The sequence below is a fragment of the Eublepharis macularius genome, chromosome 4 (assembly GCF_028583425.1).
Source record: "Eublepharis macularius isolate TG4126 chromosome 4, MPM_Emac_v1.0, whole genome shotgun sequence".
Taxonomy (NCBI): domain Eukaryota; kingdom Metazoa; phylum Chordata; class Lepidosauria; order Squamata; family Eublepharidae; genus Eublepharis; species Eublepharis macularius.
Window position 1 is genome coordinate 164,247,845 of NC_072793.1, and position 19,552 is coordinate 164,267,396.

The window sequence follows — 19,552 nt, forward strand, 5'->3', positions numbered from 1 at the left end:
GCAATGCTTCAAAACTCTGGCTTGGGCCTAATACACTTCAGCATATTTATCAATGACATGGATGAAGGGGTGCAGGGAATCTTCATCCGTTTTACCAATAGCTGGGGTTCCCAGTTGCCTGGCAGTGGCGGGCAGTTTCCTGGGGGTTTGCCCTGTTGCCCGCCAATTACTAGTGATCAGCAGGAGGTTGCAAGCCCCTGGGAGATTGCCCGCCCCCGGCAGGCAGCCTGGGAACATGCGCAGTACATGTGCTCCCAGCAGACACAACAACATCGCTTCCATAAGTGACATTGTAACGCCAGCCATGGGACCTCTCCTGTGCTTCGTTTGGGGCCGATTCTCAAAGAAGATAAAATGGGGGGGGCGCTCCTGGATGCCCCCCTGAGTTCCTTCAAAATACAATAACCCCAAGGGGCAGAGCACTGGCCATGAAGCAATGAGGAATTATAATTTTTTAAGACAAAAGAAAAACACAAAAAGTAGCTGAAGGAGAAACTTTTAATACAAGTAGACAATGAAACCATATTAAACACATCCTTGTATGGTGCCTGATTGTTGTCCCCTGAGGAGCAAACAGCAGTTTTTGAGAAATGACTTGCAGTGTTATTCTAAGAAATTTACACCCTTCTCAATCCATTGACATCAATAGCTTTAGAACTCTACTTGGGATTTCACTGTTAGATCTAGAAAATTGTATGAAAGGGAAAAGTGAACCACTTCCACACTCCCTCCCACAGCATTGCTTTCTCAATCCACCCCTTCCTCCAGCTTCACTGAATTTAAATATATCATCATTGTATCTAATTATATCTAATTCTGAATATGGTCTTAAATGTGGTTTGTTAAATCAATGGGTTAGGGCCATGTACAGACAAGACAGATCTTTCTACAGATCTGGGACAACCCCTACGTATGCAGAAAAAACTGGATTTTTAAAAAAGTAAAGGGGATTTAAAATGCTTAAGAAATAAAAGGGCCATCTTTGCTTGGCAACTTCTGAGATGCCTTAGCAGGGGAGAGGGGAACACAGCTGAAAGGAAAAGAAGGCAGTGTCAAGAGGAAGCAGACATTGAGCGCTGGCAGTATCTGGGGTGGGAGGGAGCTCAAGTGGCCACAGGTTCTCCCACAGCCCAAATACTGCCAGTGCGCAGCAGCCCCTCAATATCAATGGTGGAGGGAGAGAGATTTCCATCAGCAGGCAGCAAGTAGCTCTGGCCAGGAGGAGGTGCTGCTGCTTCTTCTGTTTTTCCCCACAGGAGAGAAGGGGAACAATTGCTGCACTCCTTTCTCTTTCCTTCCTTCCCCATCTGCAGGGGAAAATGTGGGCAAGTAGGGGCAGCCATAGGGAGGGATGATGGTGGCTTCCTTACCCCCTTGTAAGTTTCTCAGTTGTGTTATATATACTGGAGATCTGATCTGGAGCATCTTTGTCGTTTGTCACTGAAGTAACACAGAATGAGCACTCTCAGATCCGGTGAGGGGTCTGAGGAAAAAATGAAAAAGATTGGGGGAAGGGGAGAAGATGGAACCCTGAAGACCCTGATTTCTACTTCTGCCCTTTTCTTCGAACAGGTTATGATGGGTATTTGTGACTTTTAATATATTGCTATCCTTTTAAGAAATAATATGTCGAGGAAAAGGGTATCCCGGAAAAAAACAAGGGGCAAGAATGGACACCATTTGTGTTAGTTTGGGTGACTGGTAGTCTACTGGTAGTCTGCAGAGCTGAACAAAGGGGGTTGGGGGAAGCAATGTTTGATTTTTTAAAAAATCATCCTGATCTCATGAGTAACATCACCAGAGCCCATGAGGGAGATTTAACTGCCCTAAGGAGAGATTCTCAGGTAACCTTTACCATACACTGCAAAGAAGGGGGAAATGGCATCTCCAGAGAAGGAGGCTCCTGAGAAAGCATACAGCAGGGCTGCTCTGTCAGCATCAAAAAAGGCCACTTGTCTAGTATCGTAGTTCAGGCAGACTCGGATCCTCTTGAGCTCCCCACTCAGACACAACGGAGAGTCAGTGCCCTTTATGAAAGCCTTGTACTGGTCCTTCCACCTCCCCACAGCCCAGATTCCTTCCTCAGGTGTCATGGTGATCGGGCCCTTCCTGTACTTTCTGGCCACTCCCACAGCCCAGCCTTCCTCACTTCCCACGCTGGCTTCCCAGAAATGACAGCCTGCTGTGAACCTCTCACAGCCCAGCAAGTAGGAACATCTATAAAATTCCTTAGGATCTTCAGGTAGGCCTTCAGTTTTGCTTTGGCATCTGACCGTTTTTTGATCCTCAGACAGGACGAGCTTGGAACCAGCTGGGGTTGAGACTGAGGCTGGATCCAGAGTCACATTGGCTGTTGGGGAGAAAGGAGGAGACAAGAGAAATAAAATCATCCAGAGACATTAACTCACTTCCTGAAGCTCAACTAAGTATGTGTGAGCTCCAGTTGTCCCAAGGAAAACCCACCCTTGAATAGCAGAAGTATTTCTCTCTCTTTTTTTTACTCTGTATATAAGTCAAGAAAGCTGGAGCCAATGTAGATACAAGCTTCCTTCCAAACACGGTAAATAAACCTCAGTATTTTGGACGCCACAGGGGAAAAAGGATACAGGAGAGTATAATTGTAAGAGAAAGGCACTCTGCATGCTTTCCGAGGTAATTTTCTTCCCATATTCCAAGATTTGATTGTGAAGCCGAGCTCATTTGAAGCCTTGCTACAATTTGGGGGGGTGGGGGGAGGGATAAGTGAAGAGAGCTTGTCTAGAAAAGTAGTGGGAAGAAAAAAATGGATTCTGCTGGGAAAACTCAAGAGTAGATTGTGCCACAAGGGAATGGAACATATGTATTCATAAAGACAGTAAGGGAGGTGTGATCAATGGTGAATAGGAATATGTGCCATCATTCTATAAAATCTCAAGCTCATTTATGTAGAGTGGAAGTCCCAGTCCTATGAAATCCCAAAGCACATACATTGCAAGAAAAGAACTGGAAGACAGCAATTTCACTGGCTCTAACAGCCAAGCATAATGGCAGGTGAAAAGTCTTGGTGGTGGCCAGCTTGGTATAGACAGAGGTGAGAAGGGGTGGGCAAGCTGGAGCCAGTGGCAGCATGGGATAGCCAGAGGCAGTAGAGATGAATTGGTGAAAGTGGGATTCCCCCCTCTCCATAATCCCCCATGGTCCCTTCTTGGAGCACCTTAATAACCCAATTAAACCAGGAAGGTAAACATGGAAGTGCAATTTGAAGGGGGGCAGATGCAGTCTGAAGAGTCGCAATACTTGCAGCTCTGGGCCACATGGCTTCGGGTGGGGGCTGGGAGAGCGAGGGGGGAATATGTAGCAACACTCCAGGCGCCCTGTCTTCTGACCTCTTTGCCCAGTCCCACCCAAAGCCCTGCTAGCAGCTAGCAGTGGCCAGGTGCCCTGTCTGCTGTGCAGGGAAGGGGGGAGAAGAGAGGGGCCCTGAAACCCCCCCACACACCCAGCAGAGGGGAAGGGGGGCATCCGTCAAGAGCCCCATGCCTGCACTTCCCTCCCTGCTGCTCTGTAAACCTTAAACTTAAAGCTGCAAGGACCTACACTTCCTACACTTCCCATCAAACCCTTAGCTAAGCAAACATGTAGAACTCTAGTAACTCATCATGTTTAGTTCGGCTCTGAAAGCCAAGCTACAAAAGATGAATTACACGAGGAGGAGCACGTGAAGGGAGTTGCAATGTTGGCCGGGAAGCTGAGTTTTAAAAGAGATCAGAAGGCTTTGTCAATTTCCCCTCTCTGCAGAGCCAGGGAGATGCTCCTCAGAGGGTTTGTTAATTTCCTCTTTGCCTCCAGAAGGCTATGTCAGTTTCACCTCCCCTTCTAGGAGGCAAAGAGGAAATTAACAAATTAACGAAGAGGAAATTAACAAAGGAAATTAACAAAGCCAAAAACAACTTCCTAACCAGTTCCCCTTCCTTCTTATGAATTTTATCCTCCATTAGTATTCAAAATTTACCTTTTTGCATCCGAAGTACAGAACTCAGAGTGCCTGTGGAAATAACAGAAATTAAACATCAGACCATTGTACTTAAAGGAAATCTTTAGCAATTCACAAAATCAGATTCACAAATTCATACATGAAGAAATAAATCTGGGGAGAGTGGGAATCCTTCTTCCAACTTTGCTTGCAAATAACTACATTCCTCTTTTTCCAGTGGCTGGATCCACACTAAACTCCAGATGTGAAAATATATAGGTCCAGGCGGAATGAGGTTTTCCTAGACCACCCGCTCCAACAGCATTGGTCCATCTTCATAAATGTCATCCTTCCTAAGAGGAAATGGTTTTCTTATGCTCATCTGTGACACAAGGGACCCTCAAAAATGGCATGGAGAGCAAACTGAAGTTGTGCGGCAGGAATTGGCAGAAATTACACTTTGCTTTGTTTGTGGATAATTTAGTCTGGCTCCAACCCAGTTTGATGTTATTTCAAAATTTCCAATTATGGCTTCTGTAGGATTTAGAAAACAAAGACAAAATGGAATTAATTCGGAAAGCTAACTCTTGGCTTCTATACTATCTGGTCCTATTAAAGCCAAATGAAGGACAGAAGCATATTGTCGAAGGCTTTCACAGCCGGAGAACGATGGTTGTTGTGGGTTTTCCGGGCTGTATAGCCGTGGTCTTGGCGTTGTAGTTCCTGATGTTTCACCAGCAGCTGTGGCTGGCATCTTCAGAGGTGTAGCACCAAAAGACAGAGATCTCTCAGTGTCACAGTGTCTCTCAGTGTCACTGAGAGATCTCTGTCTTTTGGTGCTACACCTCTGAAGATGCCAGCCACAGCTGCTGGTGAAACATCAGGAACTACAATGCCAAGACCACGGCAATACAGCCCGGAAAACCCACAACAACCATCGACAGAAGCATAGCTGGCTTTAAAAGAGAGTTAGGCAAATTCATGGAGTAGAGGCCCATCAATGGCTACTCTCCATGGTGACTGAAGACAACCTCCATTTATATAGAGGCAGCAAACAATGTTGGGAGGCAGCATCAGGCAAAGGCCTTGCTTTCCATGTCCTGATTGCTCTCCTGGGCAACTGGTTGGCCACCGTGTGAAAGAGTCTGCTGGACTAGATGTACCGTTTGTCTGATCTGGCAGGCCCTACTTAGATTTTTATGAAGCTTGAAACCGACTGGATGGTACGCGGACACTACAGAGTGACAACCCCTAGACCCAACAAAATTCAAGCAACAGGAATTATACACGCTGGCCACAGGGGCAATTTTGATAGATTCATTTTGGTGACAGAGCAAAGGCAGAACACAGAGGGGAGGATCCCGTGAGCCATCAAGTTCAGTGAATGACCTCCAACACAGCCCTGCCCAAATTTTGTTTGGTCCACTAATTCTGAATTTCCTCCATGAAGGTCCGGAAATGTTCTAATACACCTGAGATTTGTTTTTGATGCATTGGCTTGCTGTTTTTATATTGGTAATTTATTATTGGCATTTTAAGTCGCCATGAGCAAGATTCTGAAGACAGACATCTTAGAAATCTCCTAAATGAAAAAAGAAATGAGGCAAGCCCTGATCCCTGGAGCATTAACAAATGTTCTGGGCTTTCATCATGCTGGACTAGCAGCATAGCGAAACACCATAGTTCTATCAATTAAAGCGTCATTTTTAAAAAATGTGCATGTCAATTTCAGTCCTGGAAGGAAGGGCAGTTTCTGATCTATATCAAGTAAAGGGTTAAAGTAATCAGCTTTAGTTATGTGCCAAAAACCACTACCTGACTTGGCTGCCTGGTTCTATGAATACCGCCAAGTGCAAAAATGAGACAGCAATTTACATTATAACCTCCAAATCGCAATTGAAAAGAGTGCAAATTTGTCCTGGGACATTTGCAAGTTTTAGTTAAGAATTACTAATCATGTTCTCTCATCTCCCATTGGAAATTTCTTCTGTTCCTATGTCCCTCCTAAAGCAACAAAGGAAAATTCTTAAACCTTCTAAGGGATTCCAAGACCAATTTTGACAAAAGTTTTTTTCAGACTGAACTAAATTTGCCTTCTCAACAGGCATTCCTGAGTGACCTAGAATCCACTATTTGCATTTCTCAACTGATATAAATTTCCTGTATTCAATATTCACAATTACCTTGGAATTGCTTCATGACACCCCCCAGAAAGGGACCGATATCACAGCAGCCCCTGAGCTTCCATTCCAGCTCAGGAGTCAAAGCCACTGGATTCTCAAACTTCTCCTTCTTCTCATACCTGGATAGAAACACTGTTAATATATCATTTTTGAGAGAATAGAACAGAATGGGAAGTGAGTAGAATTCAGACAACGTATAACAGAAGGTTGAATTCCAGAGATTATAAAAATGCTTTGGGAAGGAGTCTGCCTTGCTCCTGGCATCAAATTATAGATTCCATAAGGAATATATGGTATCTCCTAGGGTCTCTTCCTCATATTTCCCCAGTAATGAAAAAAGAAACATAGTGGGGCACCCTTGTGCTTGCACCGTCCTCACCCTTGTGCAGATGTACAGGCTAGGTGGGTTGGTAACTTTTAAAGGTTAGTTAGCATAGGTTGAAGGGGGCAGAAAGTGAGCTACAGCAGACCATAGATTGGCCCTGGGGGAAGGGCAGGGGCTAAGACTAGAGGGGCGGAAGAGAAGGGGAGGTTCTGCAGCTTCCCCCCCACCTGTGCGGAGGAGGCCTGCCCCAGTATAGCTTCTGTTAACCAGCCTGGCTTCTGGCGAGGAAAGAACAAATTAAGAGGCCCCTCTAGAATAGAAACAACAAGTAAAGCAAAGGAACAACCTGCCAGAGGGTAGAACACAACATTACTATATCTAATGCTGAAATATATATTATTGGATATATGTTCTCTTTTTTCTTTTTATATATTACTTCCTTATATGAAAAGTGCTAAGTGCTGCAAGTGCAATCAAAGAACAATAAATATCATAAATATTATGAATACAAACTCTTCGCATCCTAGAAGGGGGAGGTGAAACTGACAGAACCTTCTAGAGGCAATGAGGAAATTAACAAACCCTCTGAGGAGCATCTCCCTGGCTCTATAGAGAGGGGAAATTAACAAAGCCTTCCGATCTCTTTTAAAACTTAGCTTCCCAGCTAACATTGCAACTCCCTTCACATGTAGGTCCTCCTCATGTAATTCGTCTCTTGTAGATTGGCTGAGAGAGAGATTAGGGAAAGCAGAGAATGACACGCCATATGTCACAGAGGAGAACCCACCTAAACGAAGCTACAGAATGCTGTTGTGTAATATAATGTATGTAATTTGTTGTTCTAATGTTAATTTTCCTCATTGCAGAGGTTGGAGGAATGGCCAATGATGAAAGACTGCCACAGCCTACACCTCCTTGAAGCCCGGAGGCACTGAGGGTAGCTTCAGAGAGAGAGAATAACTTGGGTTGTACGCCTCATTCTCACTTTCATCCTGAGGCCAAGTGGTTGGGATCCATCTAAGGCAACCGTGCTTTCTTGCCGTTGCCTTGAGCTTGTGGCTGGGTAGTGTTTGGTTCTGTTTTGAACCCAGTGCCTGGCAGCTGTGAATGATACAGTTTCTGTTGGGCTAAGTTACAAAATTGCCCCTTGCTTTGGTTTGGGTGCAATGGATGTGATTCTCTGGTGTGATGTTTGTCTCCTTGCTTCACTTCGTTTCTGAGGGATTCCATCCCATTGCTTCAGTTTGCTTCTAGTTACAAGACTGTCCCTTGCTTCAGTTTGGTTTGGGTGGAATAGGTGTGATTCTCTGGTGTGAAGTTGGTCTTCATTGGGAACAATGGTGAGTAGCTGGTCAGCCTGATCAGCGAGCACATGGGTTGGTGGGGGGGGGGGGGTTGTCAGTTTGGTTGGTTATGCCATCCTTGCCAAGAGGGTATGTTCCCTGAGAACCAGCTTGGAAAATTTCCCATCATTGGGAAGAAAGGAGAGTGGCTGTGGGTAGCTTCTTCAGGGGCACTTGTGGGGGGGGTGCTTCATTTCGGTTCTGTTGTACTTTCTGTGTGTGGAATTTGCATTTGGGAGTGTGCCTTTGGCCATGGCAAACTTGCTCTATGTGTTTCTGCAGTGGGAGTCAGCTTGGACTTTCCCCCCACAATAGGAACAAATGGAGAGGCTGGGCCATCAGGGACCCACAGAATTGGACCACGGGGTGCAATTTTCCTGAAACTTAGAAGGTCTCTAGAGGACAGCAAAGGGTAGGTCCCCTGCAAATGTGGTGGATTTTGCTTGCAAAGTGCCACCCCCAGCCCCCTGGATAGCCCCCCCCCCCGATAGTTTTCCCGTTAAGGAATAATGGAGATTGATGAGTGGCTGGGGGAACCTACTTTGGGGGCCCATAAAATGTCCCCTAGGGTCCAATCTTCCTGAAACTTGGGTGGTTTTTAGAGAACAGTCAGGAGAAGGTGCTCCCACTACCAGACCAACAGATACCCCTGAATTGAGTTTCTCATAGGAAATAGTGGCAGCATTTTACCGAATTTGCTCTGTATTACTGAACTGAAATAGAGAATCAATTTGGTATTTGGGGATTACCAATGTTTTTCTCCAGTTTGGTACTACTGAACAAAATTTACCATTTTTTAAAATTTGCACACCCATAGCTCGATTGACTGAGCAACAAGTCAAAAATAGGTGATGGTATCATGTCATGGAAATTATATCACTTCTGGGTGACCAGGCATACCTCTCTAGGAATTTCTCCAAATTTCTCTTACCTTTACCACAGAGATTGGGAAAAATTCCTAGAGCACCATGGGAGGTTATTCCCAGGGGAATGATATGGAAGTGATGTTACAGTAGCATCAGCAACGCTCCCCCTCTCCAGGCTCCACCCCCCACAAAAGCTCACCAGATTTGCCATGCTAACACTATCCCAATCGGTCCCAAAATAATGAAGGGAAATGACTGGGATCCACTTACCTCTGCAAGGTGCTTCTAACATCCTGAAGGGAAGAAAGAGAAAGAGGAAACTCAGTGCTTACCATGGATCACACGTGGAAGTTTTTCTCTGTAGCTGTTTTATTTGGAACATTCATGTTTCATCATGCTCTAATTATACCCATCAGACTCTTCATGTCCTCAGTAAATTCTTTCTCAAACTTGGTTTGGTGTGATCTTTCCAAAAACAATTCAGTCCATGCATGTTAGTATATCATCTGCATGGGAAAGTGCACATATTTAAAGGTACCATTCAAATTTGCACCATTTTCCTTCTGTCAGCTGATCAAAGCTACCATTTTCCCAAAGAGCTTTTTTCCAAATGATATTTTTCTATCGTATTAAAGGTTTCACTTTGAAAAAGGGCTCTAGCCCCTTTCATTGCAGAGATATACGAGGACTAGACCTGCAACAAAAAACACACGAGGCTTTTTTTAAAGAAATAAAATTTCTTTATTCTGGGTATTCAGAGGAAGGAGCAGATAGTGCCGATAGATTGTTACAGTATTATGCTATAGTGTAATAGCAGTAATAGGTATTTCAAAAGCCTTCTGGTGGCAATAGGAGGGAATACAAAGGGAAGTGGCAGCTGATGGAGGAAAGTGAGCACAAAATACCCATGTGGTTGTTCCACTGCTAGTGTAAATGCCTCACCATTCATGGTGGCAATGACAGGCATGGAAATGGAGCATCTTTGCCCCACAGATGCAGCCTAAAGAAACACTCCAGGCCTACCACCCTAGAGCCAAGGGCCAGGGATATAAAATGTGCAAGCATCAAGTCATTACTGACCCATGGGGGGATGTTGCATCACGATGTTTTCTTGGCAGGTGGTTTGCCATTGCCTTCCCCAATCATCTACACTTTACCCCACAGGAAACTGGGTACTCATTTTACTGATCTCGAAAGGATGGAAGGCGGAGTCAACCTTGAGCCGGCTACCTGAACCCGGCTTTCACCAGGATCAAACTCGGGTGGTGAGCAGAGCTTGGGCTGCAGTACTGCAGCTTATCATTCTGCACCACAGGGCTCTAGGCCAGGGATATGTGTGCCGGTTTTCATCAGAAAAGGGTGTCCCTTTCTGCAATCTTGGAGAAAACCTTCATGAGGTGAGGAAATCAGAAGTTAAAGAACAGGCATTTCATTCCAACACAGGGCCATCTACTTATCTCAAGAGGTGAAGCAAAGAAGTGAACATGTTGGCAGGGCTAAGTCCCACTGAATCGACCTGGGTAGGATTCTGAGCAGACATGCTTACGATGACACTGCTAATTCAGGATAGTTCGTACTAACCTAAAGATTCTCTTGTTCTTGTACATAAGTAGCCATATCCATAAACTGGACCCCTTGTGTGACTGAAAGAGGTGTACAAAGGTTTGCAAACAGCCTCCCCTTGAAGATGATCTTGAACTTTTTCTATCAGAGTCTTACCTGCAGGAGTTCACTGGCTGGCTGCTGCTGCATTTCCTCCATTTCGCACATGAGGCTTACAAGAGAGGAGAGTTCCTCAGAGAGTCTGGCCAGATGCTCGTCCCTTTTGCTGGCTATCTCCTTCTCCACCTGTTCTATTTCGGCCAGCAGACGGTCTTCTTGTTCTTTCAGCAACTGTCGTAATCGTCTGAACTCAGCCACTGTCTTTTGCCTCTCTGATTCAGTTATTTTCTACAAGAAGAAAGAAAGAAAGAAAGAAAGAAAGAAAGAAAGAAAGAAAGAAAGAGAGAGAGAGAGAGAGAGAGAGAGAGAGAGAGAGAGAGAAAAGAAAGAAAGAAAGACCAATGTGAGGTATGTGATTGATTTTTGTAGGGTCAAATAATTCAGGAAAGATATCTGTGACTTTTCACAGAGATCACATCAATGTTCTGCATAGACCCAGTGTGGTGTAGAGGTGAAAGTGCTGGAATGGAATATGGAACACCCAAGTTTGAATCTGAACTCCACTCATAGAAGCTTGGTGGGTGACCATGGGCCAGTTTCTTAGCCTAACCTACTTCATAGGATCGTTGTTGGGAAGATAAAATGGACAGGGGGAGAACAATGTGGTATGCAGCTCTGGGTCCATATAGAATACTGGAGTGTACATTTCTAAAAAATTATAAACGCAAATTCTTCGAGCATTCCCAAGGCCTGTTGCAGAGACTAAAGGGATGTTCAGTTATGTATAGTTTTTCCACAAGATAGCTTTGCCTGTGCAAAATGCAGTAAAGAGTAACTGACTGACTGCCCCAAGTCACAGGTCCTAGTGTGATACTAACCACCACACCAAACTGGCTGAGAAGTGGATCTTAATGCTACCTTCTCTCATGTCTACTCACTAAAATTGCCCCCTGTACTACTTTCTCTTCTGCATTTTTGCTAACATCTTGAAAATCTACTGGGGGGGAACATGAGGTGAATTATAAATGCTTTTTAAAAAACCCTCCACCACCATCAGCTGATCCAGATCACAGCTTCTGTGGGTGTCTATTGTAAAAGAAAAAAATCTCCAGGAAAAATGGAATATTACATGTCATCTGGCCCTTAGAATGGCTTTTGATTAATATTTTCTGTGACAGATCAGGCTGTTCCAAATGATAGAGATATTTGTTCTGAGGACTGGGAGTCCCTTGCGGCTTTGGATTCTCCCTGCACTGGGTATATTGTTTTTCCAGATACTGATCCCAGTTCTTGTTCACTTCCCAGCAACTGAGGCACTTACAAGCATTTCTTGGCTTTCGTCTTCAGCATCTGCTATATATGCCAGAATTCTCTCTTTCTCAGTCCTCAAAGTCTCCAGGCAGCTGGAGATCTTACCCTGAAGAAAAAACAAAACACCTGGATCAGTCCCCTTTTTTGAGGTTTACTATAGATATGCATCAAAACTATAAAATAAAAAAAAGGAAACACTGCATTGAAATAGCACATGTGGCTCCTTTCCCTGCCCTGCATGATCCTGGGGAGGGGCGGGGGGCTTCACTTGAGATCATGAGTCTCTATTTGTTGAATTTATTTTTCCTCAACTGTAGTTAATACCTGCACTGTTGCTGGGGAGACAATTTCAATTAAGAGAAAGGAGCAAGGGGAAAGCATTAAAAAACAGACTGCCCTAGTGCCATGGCTCAAATTCAGTTTTAAAAGAAGCACTGACAGATACAGACATGAATCTCCCATATAATGTGTAGTTTCTTCCTTTAGGTGTAATTAGGGCTGCCATGTGCCCTGTCAGGGCTGAGGATACCCCACCCTGAGATCCCCATTGACCACTGTTAGGATTTCCAATCTCCAGCTGAGGCCTGGAGATCCCCCATAATTACAACTGATCTCCGGACTACAGAGATCAGTTCCCTTGGAGAAAACTCCCTTGGAGTTCCCTTGGTAGCTGATACTTCATTGAGGTCCCTCGACAACGCCCCCACCCTTGACCCCACCCCAAACCTCTACTAATTTGCTAACCCAGAGTTGGCCAGTATATCTCTTTTTTGTATTAATCCAAAGAAGGAATCAGCTGGACACAAAAGAGTAAACCTTGAATATTTCAGTCTTGCTAATTATACATCGTTGAGAGATATTCTTATTACTGTGCCTTTTCCAGCTTGTTCTGCATATACAATTTCAGCTGTAAAATATGGGGCTCTCCACTTCTTTTTCATATCCCCAAGCTTCAGCCCCACCCCCCTTAATAGAGCCAAGGGAGCAGAAATGGATGGTGACAGAGCCAGAGGAGTTAGCCGTGTTAGTCTGTAGTCGCAAAAAAGAAACGAGACCAGTAGCACCTTTAAGACTAACCTTACTGTAGCATAAGCTTTCGAGAACCACAGTCCTCTTTGTCAGATACACGAAGAGAACTGTGGTTCTCGAAAGCTTATGCTACAGTAAAGTTGGTTAGTCTTAAAGGTGCTACTTGACTCAGTTCTTTTTTACATAATATAGTGATGTCACTTCTAGGTTCCCCACTGATGTTGTGGCAGTGTGCAAAACCATCTTGACAGTCTATGGTTATAAGACAAAGACAGGCCCGAGTTTGTTACTCTCACACAGACAGACCTAGATCCTCAAGAAGAGTACGGGAGAGACAAATCTGCCAAGTATTTCATAGATACTATGAAGCACAACAGTGCTCACATATGTGGGTACTTTTTGCCCTTCCCCCAGGAATCCCCAGGCAAAAATGTGACCATTTTCTGTCTTTTTCCAGTGTTGCTGTTTTAGCTTGCCCCCTCCTCATTATTCTGCTTTCACCGGAGCTGCCAAGAGAGCACCGAAAACCAGCACCGTTACTCCAGCACTGGAGTCAAGCAGCCATTTTAACCAGAGCACAGGGTTAGAGGAGCAAATCCTCGCAGGAGCAACCCAGAGCGCCTCCTGGTCAACGTAGGGAGATCCACACCATTCCCTACCTTATACTCTTCGGAAGCCTCCTCGGCAGGAATCACCTCGTGGTTTTTGTGCTCCTTGGATCTATCGCAGAGCACGCAGACGAGGGCTTGATCATTACGGCAGAAAAATTTCAAGGGCTTCCAGTGTTTCTCACAGACTCTCTCCTGCGCGGCGCCTCCCTGGGGACTGAGTTTCTTGGCTATTTCCACCACGTTTGCCAGCTGCCGATTCGGCCGGAGGTTGCGCGGCTGGAAGGGCTGTTTACACAGAGGGCAGGAAGCCCCCGCCCCCGCCTCCCCCCAGCTCAGAGCCAGGCAGCCTCGGCAGAAGTTGTGCCCGCACTCGGCAATGGTCGCCGGGTCACTGAAATACTCCAGGCAGATGGGACAAGTGAGTTCCTCTCGGAGTTCGCGGATGGGGCCCCCGGCAGCCATGGCGGCCTTATACCGGGGAGGAACGGGCGGCGGCACTTTCGGTTTCGCTTCTGTCCATCAGCGCGTGGGTATTATTTCCCTTCTTGGAAAGGACTCCGCCTTTGTGCTGACTCGCTACATTCCCGCACTTTTCCAAGGCGGAGAAATTCCCAGGGCGGCGCTGAGGGGCCTTTGCCTTCTCGGAAATGACTCGAGATCCCTGCTGGCTTGAAATCGAACCACGTTCAAAAGCTGTGCCTTCCCCCACTTACGGCGTTTCCCCCCTTTGGAAACAAAGAGACCTGGAAGCTTATACGGCTTTTCTTTTCTTACAAAACTGGCGCCCCCGGCCCCGCTCGCTGCACCGGCGATATTGTTTTATAGGGGCTCTGCCATTCCACAGTCTGCGGGTTAACCCCAAAGCGGAGTTTGCTCCTATTTTTCTCCCAGGATATTCCGCAAATCGATTGAAGGTTTGCCGCGTAAAGGAGGGCTATACCCTACCCTCCTTGTCTGTGCTGTCGCCACCTTCCGGGCTTCTAGGGAATAAACCGTCAATCCGTGGCAGAGAGGGCAGGACGGGGTAAAGTACTGGGTCTAATCCAGACCAGGATCTTCCAATTCCCCTTATTTTGGCACTGCAACTTCCCATCGTCATCTTGAAGCTATTAGCTAATTTTTATTTCCTAACTAGTCCTGTGCCCCACTTTGATTTGCTTGCCAAACCTGTAGCTCACCGAGCTGGCAATATTTAATGGTAGTTTAGATACTGAACGAGCAGTTCAACCTCCTGCCAAAAGAGTTGCAGCAATGCCTGATGAAGCTACTGTGAGAGCGATCATCCTTTTTAGCCAATTGTAGCCAAAATTCGATTTGTAGCAAACATCATACCCTGCGTTGTCGAAGGCTTTCACGGCCGGAGAACGATGGTTGTTGTGGGTTTTCCGGGCTGTATTGCCGTGGTCTTGGCATTGTAGTTCCTGACGTTTCGCCAGCAGCTGTGGCTGGCATCTTCAGAGGTGTAGCACCAAAAGACAGAGATCTCTCAGTGTCGACACTGAGAGCCCGGAAAACCCACAACAACCATCATACCCTGCCCTTCACTCTAGTGACGAGCCAAAGTGGCTTCCATGGCTTTCCTATCCTCCGTTTTATCTTCTCAGCAACCCTGTGGGGTAGATCTGGCTGAGAGTGTGTGCCTGGCTCAAGGTCACCCAGTGAGCTTCCATGGCAGAAGTGGGATTTGAACATGGGTCTTGTAGACACTCTAAACACTACACCTTATTGGCTCTGATAGTTTAGATGTTTAACCCACTTTGTTGTAACAGAAGAGTTCCGTAGGGTTTAGAAAATGCACACAAAAAGTAACTAATTTGGAAATAGATCGAGAGGAGTTAGCTGTGTTAGTCTGTAGTTGCAAATTAGTAAAGAATCCAGTAGCACCTTTAAGACTAACCAACTTTATTGTAGCATAAGCTTTTGAGAACCACAGCTCTCTTAGTCATATGCAAGCCCGGCGCATCCATGGAGGCAGTGCCGGCAGCCGCCTCAAGAGCTGAACTTTGAAGGAGGTGCTGTGCTGGCCCCCAATGGCCCTCCCCAATGCAGAAGCAGGCTGTGTCCCTGCTCGCCTCTCCACCCCTTTGCTGCTGCCGCCTGCCTCGGCTCAGCAGCGGCGCAGGGAAGCGAGCAGGGAAGCGGGCCACCTCCCTGCCCCTTCGTTGCTGCCACCCCTTAGGTGAGGGAGACACTCCTGCACAATGATGTCACAAGCGACATCATCACGCAGGGCCTTCTGCCCCGGGAGCCCCATGACCACGCTACACTGCTGCCCCTCCCAATCACCAAGAATACTGAAAGCAGGCTGGAAAAGCTGGAAAAGGTATAATTTTTTGGCGATGTATTTAAAATTCATCATTTTAAGTCTACAATACCAAGTTGGTTAGCGGGGGAGGGGTGCAAGTAGGTATCTCGGTTCAGCTGCCAGAAACCCTGGCACTGGCCCTGGATGCAAGAGAGGCAAGAGAACCACGGTTCTCAAAAGCTTATGCTCCAATAAAGTTGGTTAGTCTTAAAGGTGCTAATGGACGCTCGACTAATTTGGAAATGTAACACTTGGCTTCAATGCAATTTGTGCCGAGATCTCATTGTTCAAGTCTGGGTGTTAAAAAAAATACAGTCCTATGAACACCAAAGGAAGCTTGGTAATTGACTGGATAGTATATAGACATTAAGCAACAGGAATTAAACATACTGACCAGAGGGGCAATTTTGATAGATCTGTTTTGGCAACAACCATAGATTAAAGGCAGCACACAGAAGGGAGGATCCTGTAAGCAGTTGAGCTCAGTGGATGACCTCCACCATGGCCCTGCTCAAATTATGTTTGGTCCACTAATTGTGAACTTCTTCCAGGATTGTCCAAAAATGTCCAACCCATATTTGCTCATCTAAATGTCACATTTACTTGAGGCAAGCCCTGCCCCTGGAGTGTGCACCAAATTTCTGAACTTGGCACTGAGTTGCTGGACTGTAAAAAGAACCAAGTCATTGCTGTGTAAATTGATCTGTCATTTTTTTAAAAAACCCTCACATCAATTTCAACTATCAGGAAGGAAGGACAGTTTCTCCTCTATTTCAAATAAAAGGCTAAAGGAATCAAGCTTTGATTATGTGCCTAGAATGGTTACCTCAACTTGGCTTCCTGGTTCAGTGAATACCACCAACTGTATAGGTGCAAAATGGGACATCAGTTTCATTATAAACTCCAGTTCACAATTGAAAAGTAGTGCCAGTTTGCATTGAGGGGTCTGCAAGCTTTATCAGCATCACTAATCAGGTTTCTCAGCTCCTTTTGGAAGCTTCTTCTGTTCCTGTCTCCTTCCCAAAAGCAACAAAGGAAAATTCTTAAACCTTTTTAAGAAAGGCAGTATTGTACAGTGGGTTGAGTGACAGACTAGGATCTGGGTGACCCAGTTTCAATTCTCTGCTCTCTCATAGAAGCTTGCTGGGTGACCTTGGGCTACTCACACTCTCTCAGCCTAACCTACCTCACAGGGTTTGTGGTGAGGAAGAAATGGAGGGGACAAGCCACTTTGGGTCCCCATTGGGGGAATAAGCAGGGTATAATATAAAATAAACCTTCTAGAGGTTGGGTTTCTGATCTAAGATTCTAAGATTCTTTTGATAAAAACTATTCCCACACTGAAGTAAAATTGGCTACTTTATTTCTACTGCGGATTGATGAAATACACCTAAATATATTGGAATCCAAGCCTCAGAATACAATAGCAAATGAAGAGCGTTGTGTGAGGGCAGTCCTGGGTTTTCTGCAACAACTATACAATTGCATTTTACTACACAATGCTAGAGCTTTAGATAAAGCATTGGGAGCATTTTATGATTGGTTTTTGAATGTGTGGGTGTGTTTGATGTACAATTGACCACTGAGGAAGGCCTTAGGGCCGAAACGTGTCTGGTCGGTCTTTGTGTTGTTCATTGTAGTGTTCATGGTCTGTCTTTGTGCTGGTCATTGAACTGTACCATCATTTGGGTACTGAGAATGTTTTAGCAATTTTCAGCATACGTATGTATGCCATTCAGCCATTCAAGCCTTATGTTTTAAACTTGTTTTTAACCTAGATTTTGTGCACGTTTATAATAAATACTCTCTTTGAACATATTTTATTTTACGTTGTAACTTGACCCTTCTTTTCCTCTGCTTGTTTGGGCTGAGTTTGTGGGGGTCTTCCCCACACCCCCGTACCCTTCCTTGAGAAACAATGTGACTTCATCATTCAACCGAACTCAAAATCCTGAGAGAAGTAATAGAAGAGAACCGGAAGTGAGCAGAATTCAGGCAATGTACAGCAGAAAGCTGAGAGAAGCTATGGGCAGGTGTAGACTTCCACACAAAGGGAAAAAATGCTTTGGGAAGAAGTCTGCCTCACTACGAGCACCCAAATTAGATGTTATGAGGAATATATACTGCCCTCTAGTGTCTTCTCACATGCTTCCGGTGATGAAAACAATACCCATAATGGGCACCATGGTGCCAACATTGTCCACACCATGATTGCATTTAAGGGGCTGTCAGTTGTGGAGATGTTCAGAAATCCTGACACGATGTTGTGGCAGTTTCACATATTTCTCTGAGTCTTCTAATACTTTACATGGATACCTCAGCATCTTTGATACTTTGCGTGGATACCTCAGATATACTGCTTTAATAGTCTCTGCCACCACCAACAGAGTTTAGTAAATTAGCAGCTTTAAATTGACTTTAGGAAGTCAGTGATCTTAGAAGGGTGCAACTCTGCTTAGGATTGTAATGGGTTGTTTTAGGCCAGCTAAGAATTCTCCTCTTGAATGAAGGGTGTGCCCATTCATGGCCTAAACGACAGAAAAAATGGATGGCTAATCTATATGCTGTCCTGACCTGGATAGCCCAGGTAAGCCTGACCTTGTCAGATCTCAGAAGCTAAGCAGGGTTGCCTTGATTAGTAATCAGATGGGAGACCTCCAAGAAAGGCCAGGGTTGCAGAAGCAGGCAATGACCACCTCTGTTAGTTTCTTGCCATGAAAACCCTGCCAGGGGTCACCATAAGTCAGCTATGATTTGAGGGCACTCTCTGTCACCTATCTATATAACAGCCAAGGTGTGACTAGCTGATGGGAGAGGGGCAGGTGCTCAGGCCTTGATCCCTGAGTATAGAATGAATCTGGTATTATTACAATTGAGTAATTTATTTATTCGCACTATTAATAATCTGCCTTTCTCAATAAGACTCAAGGCAGATTACACAGTGTGAGTCAGTACAGTCAATATCAAAGATACTTCAATAAACATGTAATGGGTATTGTTACGACCCTTACTTTCTCTAGGGTAGATTTTGCCTTTAATCTTTCCCTTACACCCTCTGGGTAGATTGCTGCCACCAGGAATATTATATTCTAAGATATTTTATTTAAATTTTCCCTTTGGTAATGTGCCTAAGCATTAGGCTCCTTCGTGGTTTTATGTGGCCCTGAGGATAGGAATGGGATATAGCAATGACAGCTACTCTGGGAGATTAACAAAAACAAAATAAACTTTTATTTTTTCAAGAAGCGTATCAGTTTCATAAAAGTAGTTCTCAGTTCTTAAAGTTACTTCGTTTAAACTCATTCACACAGATCTCCTCTAAGGCTTCACACACAGGTAGCCTCTTTCTCTGACTTAATATTTCTCACAGCTTAAATTTACTCAGGCTGCACACAGCTTGCCTGCTTTCTCTTGACTGAAACTTTGCTCTCCACTCTCAGTCTAAACTGCATTCACTCCACCCACACTCTCAGTCATCAAGCAATCATATCACTTGCTCATCCCTCTCTTTCACCCCCACTCTTCACTTATATCACACCAAGTGTTTAAAGACACATGCACACATTTACTTAAACATGCAAATTTGTAAAGATTTAAAAAAACCCAGCAGACATCCAATACAGAGCTGAAGAAATGCTGAAACAGAGCATAAACAATTCTACAACTGATACATTAAACAACAGAGTAACTACCCAATAGGATCATATTTATAGCAATAGTAGTCAAGTCTGAGGTCCCTCCTTATCCCTTGACTGATGGGTTCCCTAACCCTTTACTCAGGGCTTTTTTCAGTTGGAACATGGTGGAATGGAGTTCCAGCACCTCTTGAAAATCCTCGGCAATAGTGTGTGAAAATAATATTATTTCAAAGAATCCTGTGTGTTTCTTCCTCAATTCCCTCTTGAGTTCCACCACCTCTTTTCCCAGAAACTCCCCCCCCCCTGATTTCACCTATGTGCAGAGTG

The 19,552-nt window shown here is 45.0% G+C and overlaps 1 protein-coding gene across 1 annotated transcript; it reads right to left on the bottom strand.

Moving 5' to 3' along the window:
* Positions 1-491: 491 nt before the first annotated feature.
* LOC129327343 (zinc finger protein RFP-like) lies at positions 492-13,767 on the bottom strand. The gene is made up of 7 exons (XM_054975905.1): positions 13,331-13,767; positions 11,653-11,748; positions 10,389-10,619; positions 8,940-8,962; positions 6,136-6,254; positions 3,992-4,024; positions 492-2,350 (listed from the first exon to the last, which is right to left on the bottom strand). The coding sequence occupies exons 1-7, from the start codon at positions 13,742-13,744 to the stop codon at positions 1,827-1,829; spliced, it is 1,440 nt and encodes a 479-aa protein (XP_054831880.1). The 5' UTR covers positions 13,745-13,767; the 3' UTR covers positions 492-1,826.
* Positions 13,768-19,552: the final 5,785 nt, after the last annotated feature.